The sequence below is a fragment of the Lactuca serriola genome, chromosome 3 (genome assembly GCF_051521515.1).
Source record: "Lactuca serriola cultivar US96UC23 chromosome 3, Lser_US96UC23_V15, whole genome shotgun sequence".
NCBI classification, from domain to species: Eukaryota; Viridiplantae; Streptophyta; class Magnoliopsida; order Asterales; family Asteraceae; genus Lactuca; species Lactuca serriola.
In genome coordinates this window covers 66,888,518-66,908,240 of record NC_136410.1, presented here as the reverse complement: position 1 = coordinate 66,908,240, position 19,723 = coordinate 66,888,518, and the positions used below count along the sequence as shown (strand labels likewise).

The following is a 19,723-nucleotide window of genomic DNA, read 5'->3' as shown; positions in this document are numbered from 1 at the left end:
CTTGGATCAAATTCTCCCCGATCCAATTTTTCCAACTTCTCCATATCTAGTTTCTGGGCCAAAAATCAAACAAATACAAATTGAATACAAATTCTAGATTTGTACAAACAAAAAACTTTAACTACATGCGTATTCTAGTTTTTGAAACAGAACCGAGAAAATTCAAGAAGAAATTCCATACCGATGGAGGAAGCAAAAGGTGGCGTTGAGTTGTGGTGGTTAAGACAACATTGAAGGGAAGATTAGGGCACGAATGGCAAATATATGAAAGTGAAAGAAAGGACCGAATTATGCTAGGGGATCGAATCAGATGTCATGGACCGAGTTAGATAAAAGATTTAACTGAGCCGAGTCAGCCGAGTCAAACGGAAATCAAACCCTGCTGTTTTTGGTCTAATATATCCGTACATCTAAATTCTAAAATGGTTAGATTCAATTTTTTAAAAAGAAAAGGTTCAAAAAAATTTGGGCCTCAATATTTAAGTTCCGTGTAGACTCAAAATTTGAAACGTTGCCGTATGACGCAACAATACTATACCGGAACAGAACTGTTATGTTCATACACAACCGTACATGACAACCTAATCTCCATCCCGCCATGAACACACTCTCTTCTTCATCCTTTATTCTCTCCCCATTTTCCGTTCTAAACCCTACACTAGAAATCTCTCGCTGCGCTTTTCATCGTTACTTCAGATTCACGATTCACTCCCAAAACACCTGTTTCCATAGTTCATTTCAAAATCGCAAGCAAAAAACTTATCAATTTCGAAGTAATTACAAGTTCCCGAAGTCAGATTTTTCAGTAGGGGAGTCTCAGGCGTCGGAGGATACCGATGAGGATGACGAAGATGATGAGGAAGCAGCGGAGGAGTACGATGTGGTTGCCGAATTTGGTCAGGAAATTGAAAGTGACGATGAAGATGAGGTCGATAGTGATGAGAGTAATGTTTTGGAAGTTGATGTTAACAAGTCTCAGTTTGAGGAATTCAAGTGGCAAAGAATTGAGAGGATTCGTAATGACGTGAGGGAGTATGGTGACGGAATCATTGATGTTGATGAACTTGCTTCCGTTTACAACTTCCGAATTGACAAATTTCAGGTGACTTTTACGTTTATACACTACGAAATCTAGCATTAGTGTATGATAATTACATGAGAATGAAGTTTTATGATGACGAAAATACCGTTGTTTGTGCCAATATTGTGCAGCGGTTAGCAATTCAAGCTTTTCTGAGAGGTTCTTCAGTTGTCGTTTCTGCACCCACAAGTGCAGGCAAAACATTGATTGCTGAAGCTGCAGCTGTTGCTACAGTAGCTAGAGGAAGAAGACTATTCTATACTACTCCTCTCAAGGCACTATCTAATCAGAAATTCCGCGAGTTTTGGTATCAAGCATTGCTACGTCTAAGAAAATTAATAAAAGTTAATTCTTTTTTGTTAGTTTCTTCATAATTCATCTGCTTCTACAGTGATGCATTTGGTGAAGACAATGTTGGTCTTCTGACTGGAGATTCTGCCATCAACAGGGATGCTCAGGTTCTAATTATGACCACTGAGATCCTCCGAAACATGTTATATCAGAGGTGAGTTCTTCATACATTTCGTTTACTACTAATATTTGGTGTATATTATCTATTTATATCCTTCCTTTGGGATGCAGTGTTGGAATTATGTCATCAGAAAGTGGACTTTTTCATGTTGATGTGATTGTTTTGGATGAAGTACACTATCTAAGTGACATATCTCGGGGTACAGTCTGGGAAGAGATAGTGCGTTGTTTCCTTTTCCCTGTCCCTAATATGTAACACCAACTAACCATTGGGTGTATTTTGATCATGTTTTTTTGCACATGTTTATAGGTCATTTATTGCCCAAAAGAAGTTCAACTTATATGCTTGTCAGCAACAGTAGCAAATCCAGATGAATTATGTGGTTGGATCAATCAGGTATATTAACTTCTCTTGGCTCCATTACAACAAAACTAGTCTATTGAATCTTGAATTTGTGGGTTATAGATTCATGGAAAAACAGAGCTTGTAACTTCAACAAAACGTCCAGTTCCTTTGACATGGCATTTCTCTACCAGAACAGCTTTGCTTCCTCTTCTTAATGAGACAGGAACCAGCATGAATAGGTTAACTGAACTCTGCAATCTTTGTTTTTTCTTTCTTTTTAATGATTGTTTTCAACATGTGACAACTTTATGAAAATCTTGAATAGGAAGCTATCAGCCAACTATCTGCAACTTAATTCCATGGGATCCAAGTCATATGAGGATGAAAGACCAAGAAGAAGGAACTCAAGAAAGTTTGAGTCTGATGTATCACCTTCTTCAAAGAATGACAGAAGCAACCTTCGTCGTTCACAAGTACAAATTCACTTCTTTAAGTATTTGGATGACCCTGAAAATTGGACCATTACAATCTTGAATAATTTTTTAAACAAATTTCAGGTTCCCCAAGTTATAGATACAGTATGGCACCTTAAAACAAGGGACATGCTGCCTGCAGTTTGGTTTATCTTTAGCAGAAAAGGCTGTGATGTAGCTGTTCAGTATCTTGAAGACTGCAAGCTTTTAGACGAATGTGAGATGGCAGAAGTTGACTTAGCTTTAAAAAGATTCAGAATCAAGTACCCTGATGCAGTCAGGGAATCATCTGTAAAAGGGATACTTCGTGGGGTTGCTGCTCACCATGCTGGTTGTTTACCTCTTTGGAAATCTTTCATAGAAGAGTTATTCCAAAAAGGACTTGTAAAAGTCGTTTTCGCCACTGAAACACTTGCAGCTGGAATCAACATGCCTGCAAGAACAGCTGTGATTTCATCACTCAGCAAGAGGGGCGAAACCGGACGCATTAATTTAACCACAAATGAGATTCTTCAAATGGCTGGACGTGCTGGAAGAAGAGGCATAGATAAAAGGGGACATGCTGTTGTTGTTCAAACTCCATATGAAGGTGCTGAAGAATGCTGCAAACTTCTCTTTGCTGGATTACAACCACTTGTATCACAGTTTACTGCTTCATATGGAATGGTTCTCAATCTTCTTGCTGTATGTATGCCAAATTATCTCTTGTTATCTTGATATATTTCTTTTTTGTTGTTGTTGTTGAGGTGACTGATGAAGAGTTGTGGTAGGTAGGGTGCAAAAGTTACTCAAAGAGTAAGTGAAACAGATGGAATGGAAGTTCATCGAGCTGGACGTACACTAGAAGAAGCAAGAAAATTGGTGGAACAAAGTTTTGGAAATTATGTAGGGAGTAATGTTATGGTTGCTGCACAACAGGAGCTTGATCAAATACAAAAAGAGATTCAGCTTTTGACTTCTGAAATCAGTGATGAAGCTATTGACAGGAAAAGCAAGAATATTTTATCAAAATCAGCTTACAAAGAAATGGCAGATTTGCAGGAAGAACTCAGAGTAATTATGCCTTCTTATCCTTTTCTTTTTCATAGTGTGTTCATTAAAGAGTCCAGAATTGAAATCCTTTTCACTTTTAGTCCTCATCGTTACGAAACCTAGAAATAATGACCAAAATTGAAAAAGATTTTAGTGCACAGGGACCATTTTTGTAATTTACTCCTTAATTAATCATCAGTAACAGTTTTTTTTCTCTTTTTTTTAGGCAGAAAAGCGTGTTAGAACAGAGCTACGTAGAAAAATGGAAATGGAAAGAATGTCTTCCTTGAGACCATTTCTGCAAAACTTGGAAGATGGACATCTACCCTTTTTATGTTTACAGTATCATGATAATGCTGGAGTCAAACATTTAGTCCCTGCTGTTTATTTGGGTGATGTTGACTCCATGAAAGGTTCAAAACTCAAGAACATGGTATGTATGTGTTCATGAGATTTCCTTCTACTCTACTTATTCAAGAATCAAAGATCACATTTTTTATTCTCACTTCACTTTGCTACTTACAGGTTGTTGAGAATAATTCCTTTGCTTTAAAAGTAACAACAGAAGGCGATGTGGAAACCAATCCAAAACCATCTTACTATGTGGCACTTGGTTCAGATAACACATGGTATCTTTTCACTGAGAGGTGTATCAAAACAGTATATAGAACAGGGTTTCCCAATTTACCCTTGAAGAATGGCGATGCTTTACCTCGAGAAATTATGAGTGCTTTTCTTGAAAATGGTGAGATGCAATGGCAGAAGCTGAGTCAATCTGAACTTGGAGGTATATGGTGCATGGATGGATCACTTGAGACATGGTCATGGAGTTTAAATGTTCCAGTTTTAAGTAGTCTTTCAGAGGACAATGAGGTAATTATAAATTATAGTATCAAAACTAATTTCTATGGATTATGGAATTGAAAAACAAAGATAAATGTTGTTGGTTAGGTGGTTGTGCAATATTCACAAGCATACTATGAAGCAGTAGAATCTTACAAGAATCAAAGGAATAAAGTTTCTCATTTAAAGAAAAAGATAGCAAGGACAGAAGGGTTTAGAGAATATAAAAAAATAGTAGATGTTGCTAAATTCACTGAAGAAAAGATCAGACGCCTGAAAGCAAGGTCAACTCGTTTGTTGACTCGTATAGAACAGATCGAACCATCTGGATGGAAGGAGTTTCTTCAGGTAATCTTGTAAGATAATAATATTAATGATTTTGAAAATCCAATGTTTATATGGGTTTTTAAAATAAAAATCCAGGTGAGCAGTGTGATACATGAAATAAGGGCCTTAGATATCAACACACATATGATATTTCCTCTTGGTGAAACTGCTGCTGCTCTTAGAGGAGAAAATGAACTCTGGATTGCAATGGTTCTTAGAAATAAGATATTACTGGATCTTAAACCTGCACAGCTGGCAGCTGTTTGTGGAAGCATTGTTTCTGAAGGAATCAAAGTTAGACCTTCCAAAAATAACAGGTTTCTATATTTCAGTAAATTACATTTTTGGTCCCTCAGTAACAAAAAATAGGCGTTTCACTTAAAACAGGGACCGAAAATGGATATGAAACCTTGAAATGAGGACCATAATTGAAAGAAGATTTGAATTTTGTAAAAATCAGAAAGGACAGTGACCATTTTTGTAATTTAATTTTACAAAATTTTTGTTGGGACAGTTATATCTATGAGCCCTCAAGCACTGTTTTGGAAGTGATAAACTTCCTTGATGAGCAAAGAAGATCGCTGTTACAACTTCAAGAAAAGCACGATGTCAAGGTTAGTTTAGTTTATTAGATGTTATAAAATATGAAAAAAAAAATTGGTTTTGGTTTTTATTATTATATAAAGATAAAGATAAAGATGAGATGACGTGGCAATGGCAATGACATTATAGATATCATGCTGTCTGGATAGCCAGTTTTCTGGGATGGTTGAAGCCTGGGCTTCTGGTTTGACTTGGAGGGAAATAATGATGGATTGTGCTATGGATGAAGGTGATTTAGCTCGCTTGTTACGCAGAACAATGGATGTTTTAGCTCAGGTAGGTACATCAGGAGGGCATTTTTGTCTTTTTATCAGAGATGAAGTTTTGTCACATCCACATTACTCCTGTCCCAACTTCTGTTATGTTTTGTAGTGTAGTGTAATAACATTTAACATTTTTGTAATGGATTCAGATTCCTAAATTGCCTGACATTGACCCTCAACTACAAAGAAATGCGACAGCTGCATCCAATGTCATGGATCGACCACCAATAAGTGAACTTGCCGGATAGGTACATTTATTTTTCAACTCCATTTTTTTCTTAATTATATTTTGGTTTTAAGACCAAAACGCCCTTGGATTTTTATCTTTTTTGTATAAATTTTCTAGTGCAGGTGCATGTACAAGTACACACAATTCAGGAGTCATCAGATTAATTATTACAGTTTATGTGATGCATTTGAATATTATGATTTACCAATGGCTGGTTATTGGATAAAAACAACAAATACTTGAACAAAATCCTTGGTATATTTTTTTTACCTTTTCTATCCCCAAAATTATACACCCTTCATTGCGGTGGCTGATTTATTTATGCTACATTATACTTGTGCAGCACAAGGGAGAAGACTACTGAGTGATAGAAATTTGAACCCAGCTCTCAAGGTAGGTATAAAAATTAAAAAGTCAGCAGGTCATTGATCAGCAATCTTTAGTTAGAATATTTATATGCGATGATTATTAACTTATTGTGGCTCATAATCCATTATAAAATTGAGTTTCCTGTAAGCATTTGTAAACTACTAACCAATTTTAGCATGTAAATAATGCCTTAAATGAAAATTATTTGTGGAAATTTATTTTAGACAAAACTGCAAAAATGGTCCCTGTGGTATGTATTTTTTCTGAGGTTTAGTTCAAACCTCGACATTTTTTTGCTTCATGGTCTTTTTGAGGTAGTTTATTCGTGGTTTTGGTCACTTAGTAAACCAAAATTACTGTAATGCCCTTCTGATATATTTTTTACGTTTTTTCTATTTAATTTAAATGAAAAAGAAAATAATTAATTAATTTGAGCCCACATCTCTCTCTCTCTCTCACACACACACACACACAAATTCTTCCTCTCATCTTTTATTCTTTCACACACAAACAAATACCTACCCATCACTTTCGGTCACCTCTAGTCCGTCCACCATTAATCCGTCCAAAGCTAGTTCTTGGCATCATTTTTCTTCATTGCAATAAGGTTTCTCATTCCTGATTAACACACAATAATTCACATATTTAAGTGATCACTTTTCTATTTATGTAATTTCAATGAAAAAAGAGCATAAATGACATTGAATTCTTCAAAAAAAAAATTCACAAAACAGTGAAGAAATCATCTAGGGTAGTGACTGAGAGGTATTACTGGAAGTTGACTCTGGATTTCCATACAAACAAGAAGATTTTGGAGGAAGTTGCAATCATCCCTTCGAAGTTGTCTGAGGAACAAAATTGCACATTTCAAACTTGTGGATGAAATCACATATGAAATTATACACACCAACAAGACCCAACGAAGAAATGAAGAACCATTCTTCCTAAAATCTTTCCTCCTCTCTTTGTTTCTCTCTCTAAAACCCTTCCTCTATTACCAATCCATGAGACATTTTGTTTTCGACCTAAAATCAACATCTAACACCCTTATGAAGTGTATCCAAAAAGGACTAGTAAAGCTTTAGGAGGAACAAATTTGAGGTTTCAATTTTTGGGTTTAAGGAAAATAAGAACCTCCAACTATCGCCACTTCCTGCCAATTGAGCCACTGTCGATTCAGAATCAAGTCCAGGTACAAAGCATAACCTGAAGATACATAAATCATTTGACAAAATTGATGTTTTTTTTTTTTTTGTTTTTTTCATTTATAGAAAAATCGATTGTATTTTGAGATAGAATAGCTAATTACTGTGATAATTTTAATCATAGATTTAGACATCGGTTTCAATGAATGAAATCCAGGTACAGTTAAACCTAATCAATGGTGGCGATAGCAGCTGTAGAAGGATAATCGACAGATGGAGAGGATGAAAAAGATAAAGCATATGGGGTTCAATGAATCAAATCTAGGTACAAACAAAAATTGAATCGTTTGTGTTCTGTTCAAATTTTGATGGTTGATGTTGTTTTCATTGTAATTGAAGTTTCAATTGTTTTCAATCGAAACTAGATGTGTTTGATTTGCAAGCAGATGTGTGTATGTATGTGTTTATGTCAAAAATTGAGAATAATTCTTAGCGGTGGTGTTGAGAGAGAGAGAGAGAGAGAGAGAGAGAGAGAGAGAGAGAGAGCCTCTTTATTTGGTTTTACTTTAAAATTTTAAATAAAATAGGAAAATGTTTAAAAAAATGGAAAAACAAATTAAAAAGGTAGATTAGTCTTTTTTAAATTTAATATGGACTAATTCTACATACAAACTACCTCAAAATAACATAAAAAAATAAATAAATAAATAAAAATTTGGACTAAACCTCAGAAAAAAATACATTCCATATAGACCATTTTTGTAATTTTGTTTTTATTTTATTCACAATGGCTTTTGAGATATTGCATACGACTTGAAATTTGCCCCTTAAAGTTCATGTAAAAAGCTCCACTTTTTTTTATTATTAGACCCAAAATCCATTTTTTTTAATTAATGCATGAAATGATGTATACTTTGGACCCAATTATTGTTTCATCTTTAGCTAACTCTTTATTTTACCCGTTTGATTTAATTGACCTTATGTTTATATAAATCACCAAATATTAATAATAGTGATGGCTACACCTCGAATATATGGATCCAAATGCAATAGAACTAGAATCCACTTTCACAAATCGAATAATTTTTCATCAAAAAATGGATAATCAATTTGGGCAACTTACCAAGTAACATTTTGTGCGTCCTTATTGATGAAATATTATATATTTTTTGAAAAAAAAAAGGAACGTGGCCTATGATGAGGGATCTTAACATCATATTTATGGAGTAATATTAAAATTAAAAAACAAGTATTTGAAAATTGCTAATTTTAGGATTTTTTCTAGTGGTGATAAGTTGTCACTTGTAGATGGTTTTTTCTAACGTCAATTTGAGGCAACTAAACACAAACGACAGATCTATGGTATGAATAAAATATTTGTGGTTGTTTTCTAACAAGTATAAAGTTTTATTCGAGTTTATACATATTTTGATATATGTGTTCTGTTATCTATCATCTATCAAATATGTGATTTTAAATGTATCCTTATTACACAATTGTGTGATTTAAAATAAATTCTTGTGTTAGTTTTTGGTTGTTAAACTAAAATATATTCGAAAGCATGACAATCCCTTATTCATACATTTATTAGACAACAACCTTCACTAAATTAACTTGCAATAACTACATATACTTTTTTAAATGTAATTCCATTTGTAACAATAGTACATGTAGAAACAATTGATGAGGTGCATACTCATACCCTAGTGACATTAATCATGCAAATTATTGAGCTATATAAAAAACAAAGTTTCAATTTAATTCACATGAGACTACCTATACTTTGTCTTTACATTTATGATAATGTAATAACAATAAATACAATATATATATATATATATATATATATATATATATATATATATATATATATATATATATATATATTTGGATTTTGCTTTGATTGTCGATTTATCTTTGTAAGCTATGTAGAAGTAGAAGAAACATTTTACTTGTGTTCAAGCTACCTTTTAGTGTTTTGCATGTGTTTCATGTTCAATTGTTCATTTTGAACATAAGTAAATTTGTAGTCATTTGAGCAGGTGATATCATTAAAATATGGTTTATAGTGTAGTTTTTATACAGATCAATTTATACGTTTCATGCCTACAATATTTTGACAATTCACAATGTTCTTCATGAAAATGATTTTTTAAATCCGCTATTAATATTAATATATGCATTTGAAATAACAAAAAATACTACTCACCTCTATCTAGTATGAAACCCTTATACTTAACTTGAGATATTACTTAATAAGAAATAAATAAATATTTGAAAAAAAAGTACTACGCGTTTGTCCGAATAACCAAAAGATACTTAATAATAATCAAAACCAGAGTTCTAAATAACGTAAGACGTGATTTGACGGCAATATCAAGAATCAAGCTTTTTCAAGTCTTGGCGAATCACGTCGTATGTAAGGCGTGACTTAAGAAGACAATTTTGTATATAATTAATATTTTTATATGTATTTTCAACTATTATTCATTTTTATATACATATATGAGTTAAGACAGTATTTTGGTAAAACTTGACGGCGGGTACAAGCCTTGGAGCCATGAAGAGCTTTGTAGAACTTTGATCAAAACTAAACTATTTTGAATTATGATAATAGAAATATTTATCGGAAAAAAAACTTTAATGACTCTTAAAAGAAATCAGTAATCTAATAGCCAAAGAAAAATGTACTAAATATTCTTCCTAATAATAAATAAATAGCTAATTAATGATAACAAGCAAATATTTTGGAGTGGTTTAATTTTAAGTTGCAGACTTATACAAGCGTAACAATTTGACTACTTGCATTACTAACAGTTTGAGTAAATTACATGGATGGTCTTCATGGTTTGGGGTAATTTATATGTTTGGTTTCTAACTTAATAACATAAAAAGACGAGTTTACCCTTATAACTTAATATTCAGGATTATTTATTTATTTATTTATTTAGAAAAGATATTTATTAAAATAATCCATATGGTCCCACCATAGAAAACTCACTTCCCCTGTACCCTCTCTCTTGCATGTTGATTGTAATCTGCAACCCTCCTCCATCTACACCTCCCCACAACCGACTCTGCCTCCCCACCCTCCTCACCGTCAACTTTAATCTCATCATTCCCATATCTCCACCTCTGCAAGTGCAACTCACAACACCGCCGCCATCGCCGCTTGCCTTATCTTCAACGTACGTCAAGCAACATCCACCGGACTCCATCGTCAAGCAATCATATGACAGCCTCCATGGTCAAGCAATCACCCGTCGTCCTTTCTTTATTTCGTCGATATACTTCACCTCTCTCTATTTCACCAGTGAATAAACATCGATGTTTAATTTGATAGAATCGGGTGCTGATTACAAGTTGTTTGCTGATTTGAGTATTTACAAACCAATTGTCAATGTTTGCTCGATGATCTGGTTTTAGGTTCTAGGAATGGCCCGAGATAAGTTCCCTTTAGTTACAAATTAGCCATGTCTACGATGTATCTGTTGGATTAGGTGTCTAAGTTCATGTAACACCCTGGGATTAAGGTACATTTCTTTCATCCTTGTTCTTTGTTGATTGGGCATATTTAGTCCTTGAGTGGAGGGTTTGTAGCAAGTGAGTACGTTGGACGTACCAGAGGGGTACGTTGCACGTACTCATGCGCTTGATTTGGACGCGGAGTCGCCAAGGTACGCTGGGCGTACCTAGAGTTACGACGGGCGTACCCGGCCCAGATGTAAAAACCCTAATCAATCTTGTGCACTATTTAAAGGGTGTTAAGGCTCATTTCTCAGCCTCCATATCAGTGAGTGAAACCCTAAAAGAGAGCCCCATCGTCCTTAGTGTGTGAGAGTGTTGATTTGAGCTTTTTGGTGCTTTAGTGACTTAGTGAAGAAGGAGGAAGGGAGTTCTTGGAAGCTAAATCTTGAGGTGCCATTTTGGATCTGAGATCTACAGAGAAAAGGGCTACACTTGGAGGTATAAAGTTCAAAACTTTCCTCTTCTTTTGGTTGTTGATGTATGTGCCCTTTTTAGGGCTAAAAACCCCAAAGGTGGAGACTTTATGAGAGTAAAGTGCTCCATGGTCCGAGATCTGTCCCTTTTCAGTGGTATTAGTGATTTAGAGCCATAAAGTTTCCATCTTGGATGTTAGTTTGGAGTCATGCATGTGTATTAAGCCTTCTAGAGTTAAAGGTTGGATCATTGTGGGAGTTGGTGACTTGTTCAGCCATGCAAAGGCTTAAAGTCATCAACTTTATGGATTAAGGGGCTTAGATGGGGTCAGATCTAAAATTTGGACGTAGGTCTTAACTGTTTAAGACCTCAAGAGCTAAAGGGCTGAAGCAGGGGAGTACGCCGGGCGTAATCCCTAGTACGTGCCGCGTACTAGGTGGCATTCCTCGATTCTGAGGTACAGTCGGGTACGCTCAGCGTACACATCTGGTACACGCAGCGTAACCTGGAGAGTTGACTTTTGGTTGACTTTTGTGGTATGGTCTATTGTGGGGCCTTTTGAGTTATGAGAGGGGTAAAATGGTCTTTTACCCTTCTGAGAGTGTCATAAGAGAGCATAGTCTAGCCTTTGAGAGTTATATTAAATAGAGTGTTTATTTCATATGATTAGGCGGAGGCTAGGCCAGCATTTACCAAGTCAGAGATTTACCGAGATACCCGAGGTGAGTCTTCTCACTATACTTTACCTAGTGTGGTAATAGAGTATGTGACAGAGTACTATAGAGTTATATGCCCGTGTGATTGCATGTTATTTATGTGTTGTGATTTATTGTGATATGTGATATGCATGATTCAGAGTTACAGAGTTGGGACTTTCGGGTCCCTAGAGTTAGGGTCAGAGGGCCCACAGAGAGTTGGGGCTGGAGGGCCCCACTGAGACACATTGACCTGAGGGTCAACAGAGTTATAGCCTCGAGTGGCTATTATGTGTTAGTGTGGTATTTTGGGGAACTCACTAAGCTTATGCTTACAGTGTTCACTGTTATGTGTTTCAGGTATCAGTGATGACTGCGGAAAGGCGTCGGCTTGATTCGTACACACACATGGGATTTGATGTATTTTGATCTTGGGAGATATTTTGTGAAACAAAAACATGATGCTATGACATTTTATGAATGAATGGTTTTTGTTAAAAATGTGTTTACAATTGCGAAAAATTGTTTTAATTTTTTACGGTGTTACAGTTCATATCTATAATTGGTATAAACTTGAATTGATAGTAGCACAGTCCTTTTGGGTTGCCCTTAAACCTAGCAACTAGACAAGATGATTTTGGAGATAGAGATATTGATTTATTATTTGAGTAATAAATTGGAATAATTGATTTATTAATATATTATGAAGATAATATATCAATTAGAAATCATATTATTTAATTAATAATTAATAAAAAATTAATTGGAGTTAAATTTTGGATTAATTAAAAGTGCAGGGTCTATTTGGTTATTTATTAAAAGTTGATGAAAGAAGCCCAAGGACCTCATTGAATGAGGTGGACGAAAATCACTTGGGCAAGCCCAAGGAGTTTTCGTCCAAGCCCCTTGAATGAGGGGAATGGGCTGCTTGGTCACCAAATTAAGGGAATTAGAGCTTCCTCCTTAAATCCTAGCTTTGGCACCAAGCTACCTCAGTTATATAAAGGACCTAAGCCCTTTAGAAATTCAACACTCCTTCCCTTGAGAAGCTTTGGACGAAAATCTTCTCCTCGCTCCTCTCATCCTCTTACTTGTGTTGGGTGTGATTCCATTAGAGGCATGACGATTGTGGTGCTTGCTTCCAAATGATCAAGAATAAGGTGTTCATTGTTATTACAACAATAACAATCAAGGTATATATTTCTAACCCTAATTTTGTATTTTCAAAAATAGCCTAGTGTTCTTAGGGTTCTTGATTTGTTGTTCATAGTTATATATTCAATAGAGAAATATAGATCTTTATTAGGGTTGCATACTGTAACATCCCAAAAATACAGGCCAAAAATTTCATTTTTAAATACGTCATTATAAAACCAACAGTGTAATAAAACATTTGTAATATCATGTCATGTCAAAACCAAAATAGAAATAATCAAACATGTTATCATAAAACAATATCAGAGTGTAATCCCAAAGATCTCATGTGCGGAAAACCATAGTGTGATGCGCTGCGATCAAGCCGGCTCCTTTCCTTTAAACACGAACTACCTGAAACCAAAACTAAAAATCGTAAGCACGAAGCTTAGTGAGTTCCCCCACTGTACCACATACCATACAATCACATAACATACATATACTGCCGGGCATATTTGGGTGCCCGACCTACCCCTTCGGTCCTCTCGACCAGATACTGCCTAGCATATCTGGGTGCTGGCCTCCCCTTCGGTCCTCACGACCGGCTACTGACTAGCATATCTGGGTGCTGGTCTCCCTTTCGGTCCTTACGACCGGATACTGACTAGCATATCTGGGTGCTGGTCTCCCCTTCGGTCCTTACGACCGGATACTGACTAGCATATCTGGGTGCTGGTCTCCCCTTCGGTCCTTACGACCGAATACTGCCGGGCATATCTAGGTGCCCGACCTACCCCTTCGGTCCTTACGACCGGATACTGTCGGGCATATCTGGGTGCCCAACCTACCCTTTCGGTCCTTACGACCGGATACTGTCGGGCATATCTGGGTGCCCAACCTACCCCTTCGGTCCTTACGACCGGATACTGGGGACTATTTCAGTACCCCCTACTGCTACCACATAACACATACCACATAGCATCATATCATACTAGCACATAAACATAACACAAGTAGTAGCAACCCTAGATGAATATCACAGAGACAATCATCTATCATACAACTCCTACTGGTGGGCCAGCATTGTGGCCGTAGACCCACCGCTACTGGAAGGTAACTCACCTCACACTGTTGAAGTCCCGTAGACACAATCCCACACTGCTGAAGTCCCGTAGACTCAACCCCAACTGCTGACTGACAGATTCCCGATCTGTCAATATCAAAACATCACCCAATTAATAATTGGGTCACACTGCATAACCATAAACACTTACTTTGGATAATTACATTGCCCCAAGCTTGGCTTATTCAAGCCCAAGGCCCAATCCGTAGGCCCCAAAGTCAATTAGGAATCAAACCCAACGCATGGCCCAATTTTCCAAATTGGGCCTAGGCCTACACATGGTCTCATTCTAAGGCCCAACACCATATAATCATTAAGGCCCAAACTATGGCCCATCTATGGCCTAATTTTCCAAATTAGGCCCAAGCCCCTTACATGGGCCTTACCCCAGGCCCATTAAATTATTTTAGTTAATTGGCTTGACTTTGGATGGCCCATTAATTACCCAACCCTCAAGGCCCAAAAGAAAGGCCCAACAATAAACCCAAGTGAAATTAGGGTTTCACATAAAATGATGATTAGGGTTAAGTTTCCTACTTAACCCATTAAGGACTTAATCCATTAAGTCCATTTTCGCTTAGATTAATCTTTGCCAAAGTTTATTATTTAATATCTCAAGTTATTAAATAATTCTTGTGTGTGAGTTACCCGATTAATTCTTTAAGTTAGGGTTTCATTGGCATTAGGGTTTTCCAAACCCTAATTAGGGTTACCAACCCAATACTAGTCCATTAATTAATTTGTTGGGCTTTTAGATCAATTAGGGCTTTATGGGGCCTATTAAGCCCACTAAAATATCATTGAGCCCAATAGGGTTTTATTGGGTCAATTAGAGTCCATTAGACTCATTAGGGTTTTCACTAAGCCCATTTGGCTTCATTGGGCCCATTAGGCTAACAAGGTCCATTAGGGTTTCTAGCATCCCCAACCGAGTCAAGTCACAAGACAAGCACACTGCCACCCGACACAGCGGCCGGTGGCGGCAGCCACCACCCTACGGTGGTGGTTTGAGATTTCATTTCATTATTTCGACACTATTACAGTTACAATGCAAAATCTCAAAATAACACACACTCACACTAATACTAACACACACACAACCACCTAATGGTGGCCGCCGGCCATGGTGGTTATCTTCATAGTTTCCGGCTAACCAACATCCACACAACACCCACTCTACTGCAGCAATAAACCACGCGCACCAAAGCACGCACAACCACCTTCTCCGGTGGATAGCGGCGGCGGACTAGGGTAGCGACCCCTATGCATTTTGCTCGGACCCCGAAAGCAGCCACCCACATGGTGGCATTCAACGAACGACAAAGACCCACGAAGGTGGCAGTAACGGCTAATGATCGAACAAAAGCGGAAACCACGCTCCAGCTCCCCGGCGGTGGCAGCAGCAAGGTAACCATGGTAGTTGGCGGCTCGCAGCCTTGTCGTCGACTGATGATGTGGCTCCACTGACGGTGGTTGAAGAAGGAGAAGAAGAATGAGAACGGTGGAGGCTAGGAGGCAGTCGGTCGATTCTTCATCGCGCCTCGAGTTCGTCGGCACTCGTCGGGGAAACATCTCCGGTCTCGGTGGCCCTCCAAGCCACTCACAGCGTCACCGGCAACAATGGATTGTTGTGTCGGCGTTCATTAGCGAGGCGGCAGGCGGAGAGGAGGCTATCGGACCTGCGATGCAAGTGGCGGCTGAGGGAGTTTCTCATGAGGGGTGACGGCTGCTCACTTCCAGATAGGGTTAGGGGTCCTTACGAGTTATATACCCGACACCTTTAAAAGGTTTGCCATAATGACCAGAATGGTCCCTCCCCATATGATTCCTTTCACAAGAAGTCCACAATTTACACTTCTCACCCCTGCTCACATAATTTCTTTCATATTTAGCCACACCGTTACCATTCAGCCCCTCCTTTACAATTTATTCTCAAATAACATCCATATGTTACCCTTTTAACCCCAACCTTCAAAATTCTTTACAAATGGAGTCCGTAATTTACCATTTTTCCCCTGCCTTCATTAATACTTACAATTTACGTCCGGATTTTACACTTTTACCCTCCATCTTCTAAACTTGTGACAATTAGCTCCTCAATACCATCCTTTGATATGTAATTATTTATTTTAGGGCTTCTATTCATTTGTAACGACCCAATTTTCACGCCCAAAAATTTCGTTTTTAAAACATTACTTTAGAAAACATTAATAGTTAAAAACATTGTTTGATCAAACCATAACAAAACATAAACCATGTCTAAAAGCCAAATCATACAACCATCAAATATCAGAGTATAAATCCCAAAGAATCTCGTACGTGCGGAAACCAGTGTGTGTGCATGATGTGCCGCTACCGCGCTGGCTCCTTCCCCTTCGACGAAGAGGTACCTGAAACCAAAACTATAAACTGTAAGCACAAAGCTTAGTGAGTTCCCCCATCGCACCACATACCATACAAACAAATAACACGCATACTGCCAGGCTATTCTGGGGTGCCTGACGACCCGGTACGGCCATTCTGGGGTGCCGACTACCCGTGTCAAGCCCTTCTGGGGTGCTGACTACCCGTGTCAAGCCATTATGGGGTGCTGACTACCCGTGTCAAGCCATTCTGGGGTGCTGACTACCCATCGGTCCTAACAACCGATCCTCGGGGACTAGTCCCCTCCTACTACCACTATCGCATATAACATAAGAGGCCAGCATGCAACATATCATCACGTACTGTCAGACATTTCTGGGGTGTCTGACTACCCTCCGGTCCTAACAACCGAACTCTATTATTATCACATATAACATATCATGCTAGCATATAACATATCAGATAGTAGCAACCTAAATGATATCACAAAGACAATCATCTAACATACGACTCCTACTGGTGGGCCGGCATTGCGGCCGTAGACCCACCGCTACTGGAAGGTAACTCACCTCGAAGTAGCTGCTGATCTGAGCGGGAACTGACTGTCTACTGCTGTTGCTGCTCCGGAAATCCTCCGGCTGCAATTCCCACAACATACTCAATCAAACACTGCTAACTGTCCTTTGGGTAAAATGACCATTTTACCCTTGATCATGACCTAAGTCAAAATCAGAGTCAACTTTCAGTTGACCCGACTCGCCGAGTTGGATTTCCAACTCGCCGAGTCCCTACCCAAACGTTTGCCCTGAATCCCGTTTCTACTCGTCGAGTTAGGCGTCGACTCGACGAGTTCTCCTTCTTAACTGATACTCAAGTCCTTCATCCTACTCGCCGAGTTGTATGAACAACTCGTCGAGTTCATTTTCATCCGATGAACACTTATGCTAAGACTCGCCGAGTTGTATGAACAACTCGGCGAGTCTGTTCTTGATCTAAGGAGATTGCCTTGAACTCGCCGAGTCAGGGCATTGACTCGCCGAGTACCTCCATAGATGAGTTCAGCTTCCGACTCACTGAGTCACACCCCGTGACTCACTGCTCACTCGACACTACGAAAAGGGGACAAACTCGGAGACTCGCGAACAGACTCGCCGAGTCACATGAACGACTCGCCGAGTCGTTGCCATGCACCGACTAAATACACAGATTTGCTCGATTCCAGTCCATGCCATTCACAAATCTGGACTTCTAGGACACGAATCACACGTAAAGTTTCCAACTTTACGTGTAGATATTCACCAATATGGATTTTAGGGTTCAAAATGCCTCAAAAGGGTAGATCTAGGGTGAACAAGCAACATGGGTCCATAAAGCTAACAAATTTGAGCTCCTGGAGCTCAATCTTGCCTAGATCTAGAGGCCAATCAACTTATTACGAACCCTCAAGCATACACAATCTTGGAAATGGCTCAAAAAGGACTTTAATGGAGCTATAAGGGACAATAAGCTTAAAAACAGAGGGGAAACGAGCTATACCTTAGGGGAAACGTTGGAATGACACAGAGATGCTTGGCCTCCTTCTCTTCTTCTTGATTCCCTCTTCTTTTTCCCTCAAAAACTTCAAGAATACCACAAAAACACTTCAAACTCACAAAGAAGCACGGCTAGAGAGAGATACATGGCTCTGAGGGTGAATGGGGGCGAGGTTGGGGCGGATATGTTGTTTAAATAGGGTGCAAACCCCTGAAAATTAGGGTTTCATCCAACAGCTGTGACTCGCCGAGTCGACAACTTAAACGTGTCCCGGGTCCTGCATCTACTCGGCGAGTCGGACCTGTGACTCGCCGAGTCCAAGGCTAAAAGAAGAGAAATACTCAAATAAGATTTACGTACCAGGAACCAGGTGCTACATCATTCATTAATTAATTTATTTATTTAATAAACAAACGGGGTTTTACACATACACACTTAAGGGGTTAAGTTTATTGTTTGCACAAAACTCATCAGTGGTATCAGAGTGTAGGGTTTGTTTTCTGTTGAATTGTTATAATTGCTGAACTCAAACAAGGAGGAGAAAAAACAGAGTCGCCTTTCTATTCTGCCACCACGACGTGGTGACTTCCACCACTACGTGGTGACATGCGATTTCGTTCGACCACAACGCGGTAATTGTTTACCACGACGTGGTGGACGACCAGATCCATACAAAAATTACTTTTATGCATAAGGGACCCCTAAAATGTCCAGGTCGAAAGGGTTAAGCTTCTGAAACGACATTAGCTCATAAGGACCAACCAAAATGGACCAAAATAGCCATAAATAAGCCCATAGTAGATCTATATAAGGATTTTTCGAGTTATGGACTTTATACCTCAAAAGTCACGAAATGAAGAAGCTAAATCTGGATCTCTAAGCTCTTCTTCAAGAAATGAGTCTTCAATCTTCTTCTACCACTTCAAAATGCACAAGAACACACCAAAATGCTTCACAAGAGCTGAAAAGCACCAAACCAAAGTCTAAGGAGGAAATTATGGGTTTGAAGATATGGAGGTTGGTCTAAAATGTCAAATAGGTGGGTTTAAGAAGCTTAAATAGGGCACAAACCCTAAAAATTAGGTTTTGTCTCAAGCCAATGTAACCCCACATACGCCCAGTGTACGTGGACGATGCTCGCGATCATGGTTTAGCTATTACGCTAAGCGTACCCGTAGAGTATGCCCCGTGTACTAGCCAGAGGACCAATAATGCAAATATTTTGTTTAGCAAGGGTTAAAAGGAACTTACTGATGGATTTTGAGTATTACAACATTCCTATGTACACATGCAACCCTAAGTGCTTTGGATATAGGTTTTTCTCAAGTTATACATGCAAACAATATTTCCAAAGCAATAACCCTAATTCTAGGATATAAAGTCAAAACTAATAGGTTTTAGATCTTACCTTTCTTGTTATCTTGTAATAACAAGTAATCCTTCTTCAATTCCTTGACCTTCGAAAGCCTAGTCCCCCAAGCGTTGCACCTCTAATGGAGTCACAAACACCACAAGCAAAGAATGAGGGATAAGGAGGTAGAAATCATCTAAGGTCTCTCTTGAGAAGCAGGTAGTCCGATTTCTAGAGGTTGGGGTTCCTTTTATAGTTGAGGCTGCTAGGGTTTTTAGTTGGAAACCTTAATTTCCTTGCTTAGTCCCTAAGCAGTACTTGGACCCCCATATGATAGGCCTTGGACGAAAACTCTATGGGGCTTGCCATAGATTTTCGTCCACTCCCTTTTAATTAGGG

The 19,723-nt window shown here is 38.3% G+C and overlaps 1 protein-coding gene across 1 annotated transcript; it reads left to right on the top strand.

Moving 5' to 3' along the window:
- The first annotated feature begins 506 nt into the window (after positions 1-506).
- EMB25 (DEAD/DEAH box helicase) lies at positions 507-7,624 on the top strand. The gene is made up of 19 exons (XM_079030469.1): positions 507-1,102; positions 1,213-1,388; positions 1,473-1,586; positions 1,664-1,772; positions 1,863-1,949; positions 2,019-2,137; positions 2,224-2,371; positions 2,456-3,055; positions 3,146-3,424; positions 3,630-3,836; positions 3,929-4,276; positions 4,355-4,594; positions 4,670-4,890; positions 5,088-5,187; positions 5,306-5,452; positions 5,589-5,687; positions 5,786-5,923; positions 6,012-7,229; positions 7,400-7,624. Exons 1-16 carry the CDS (start codon positions 599-601, stop codon positions 5,685-5,687), a joined length of 3,498 nt encoding a protein of 1,165 aa, XP_078886595.1. The 5' UTR covers positions 507-598; the 3' UTR covers positions 5,786-5,923; positions 6,012-7,229; positions 7,400-7,624.
- Positions 7,625-19,723: the final 12,099 nt, after the last annotated feature.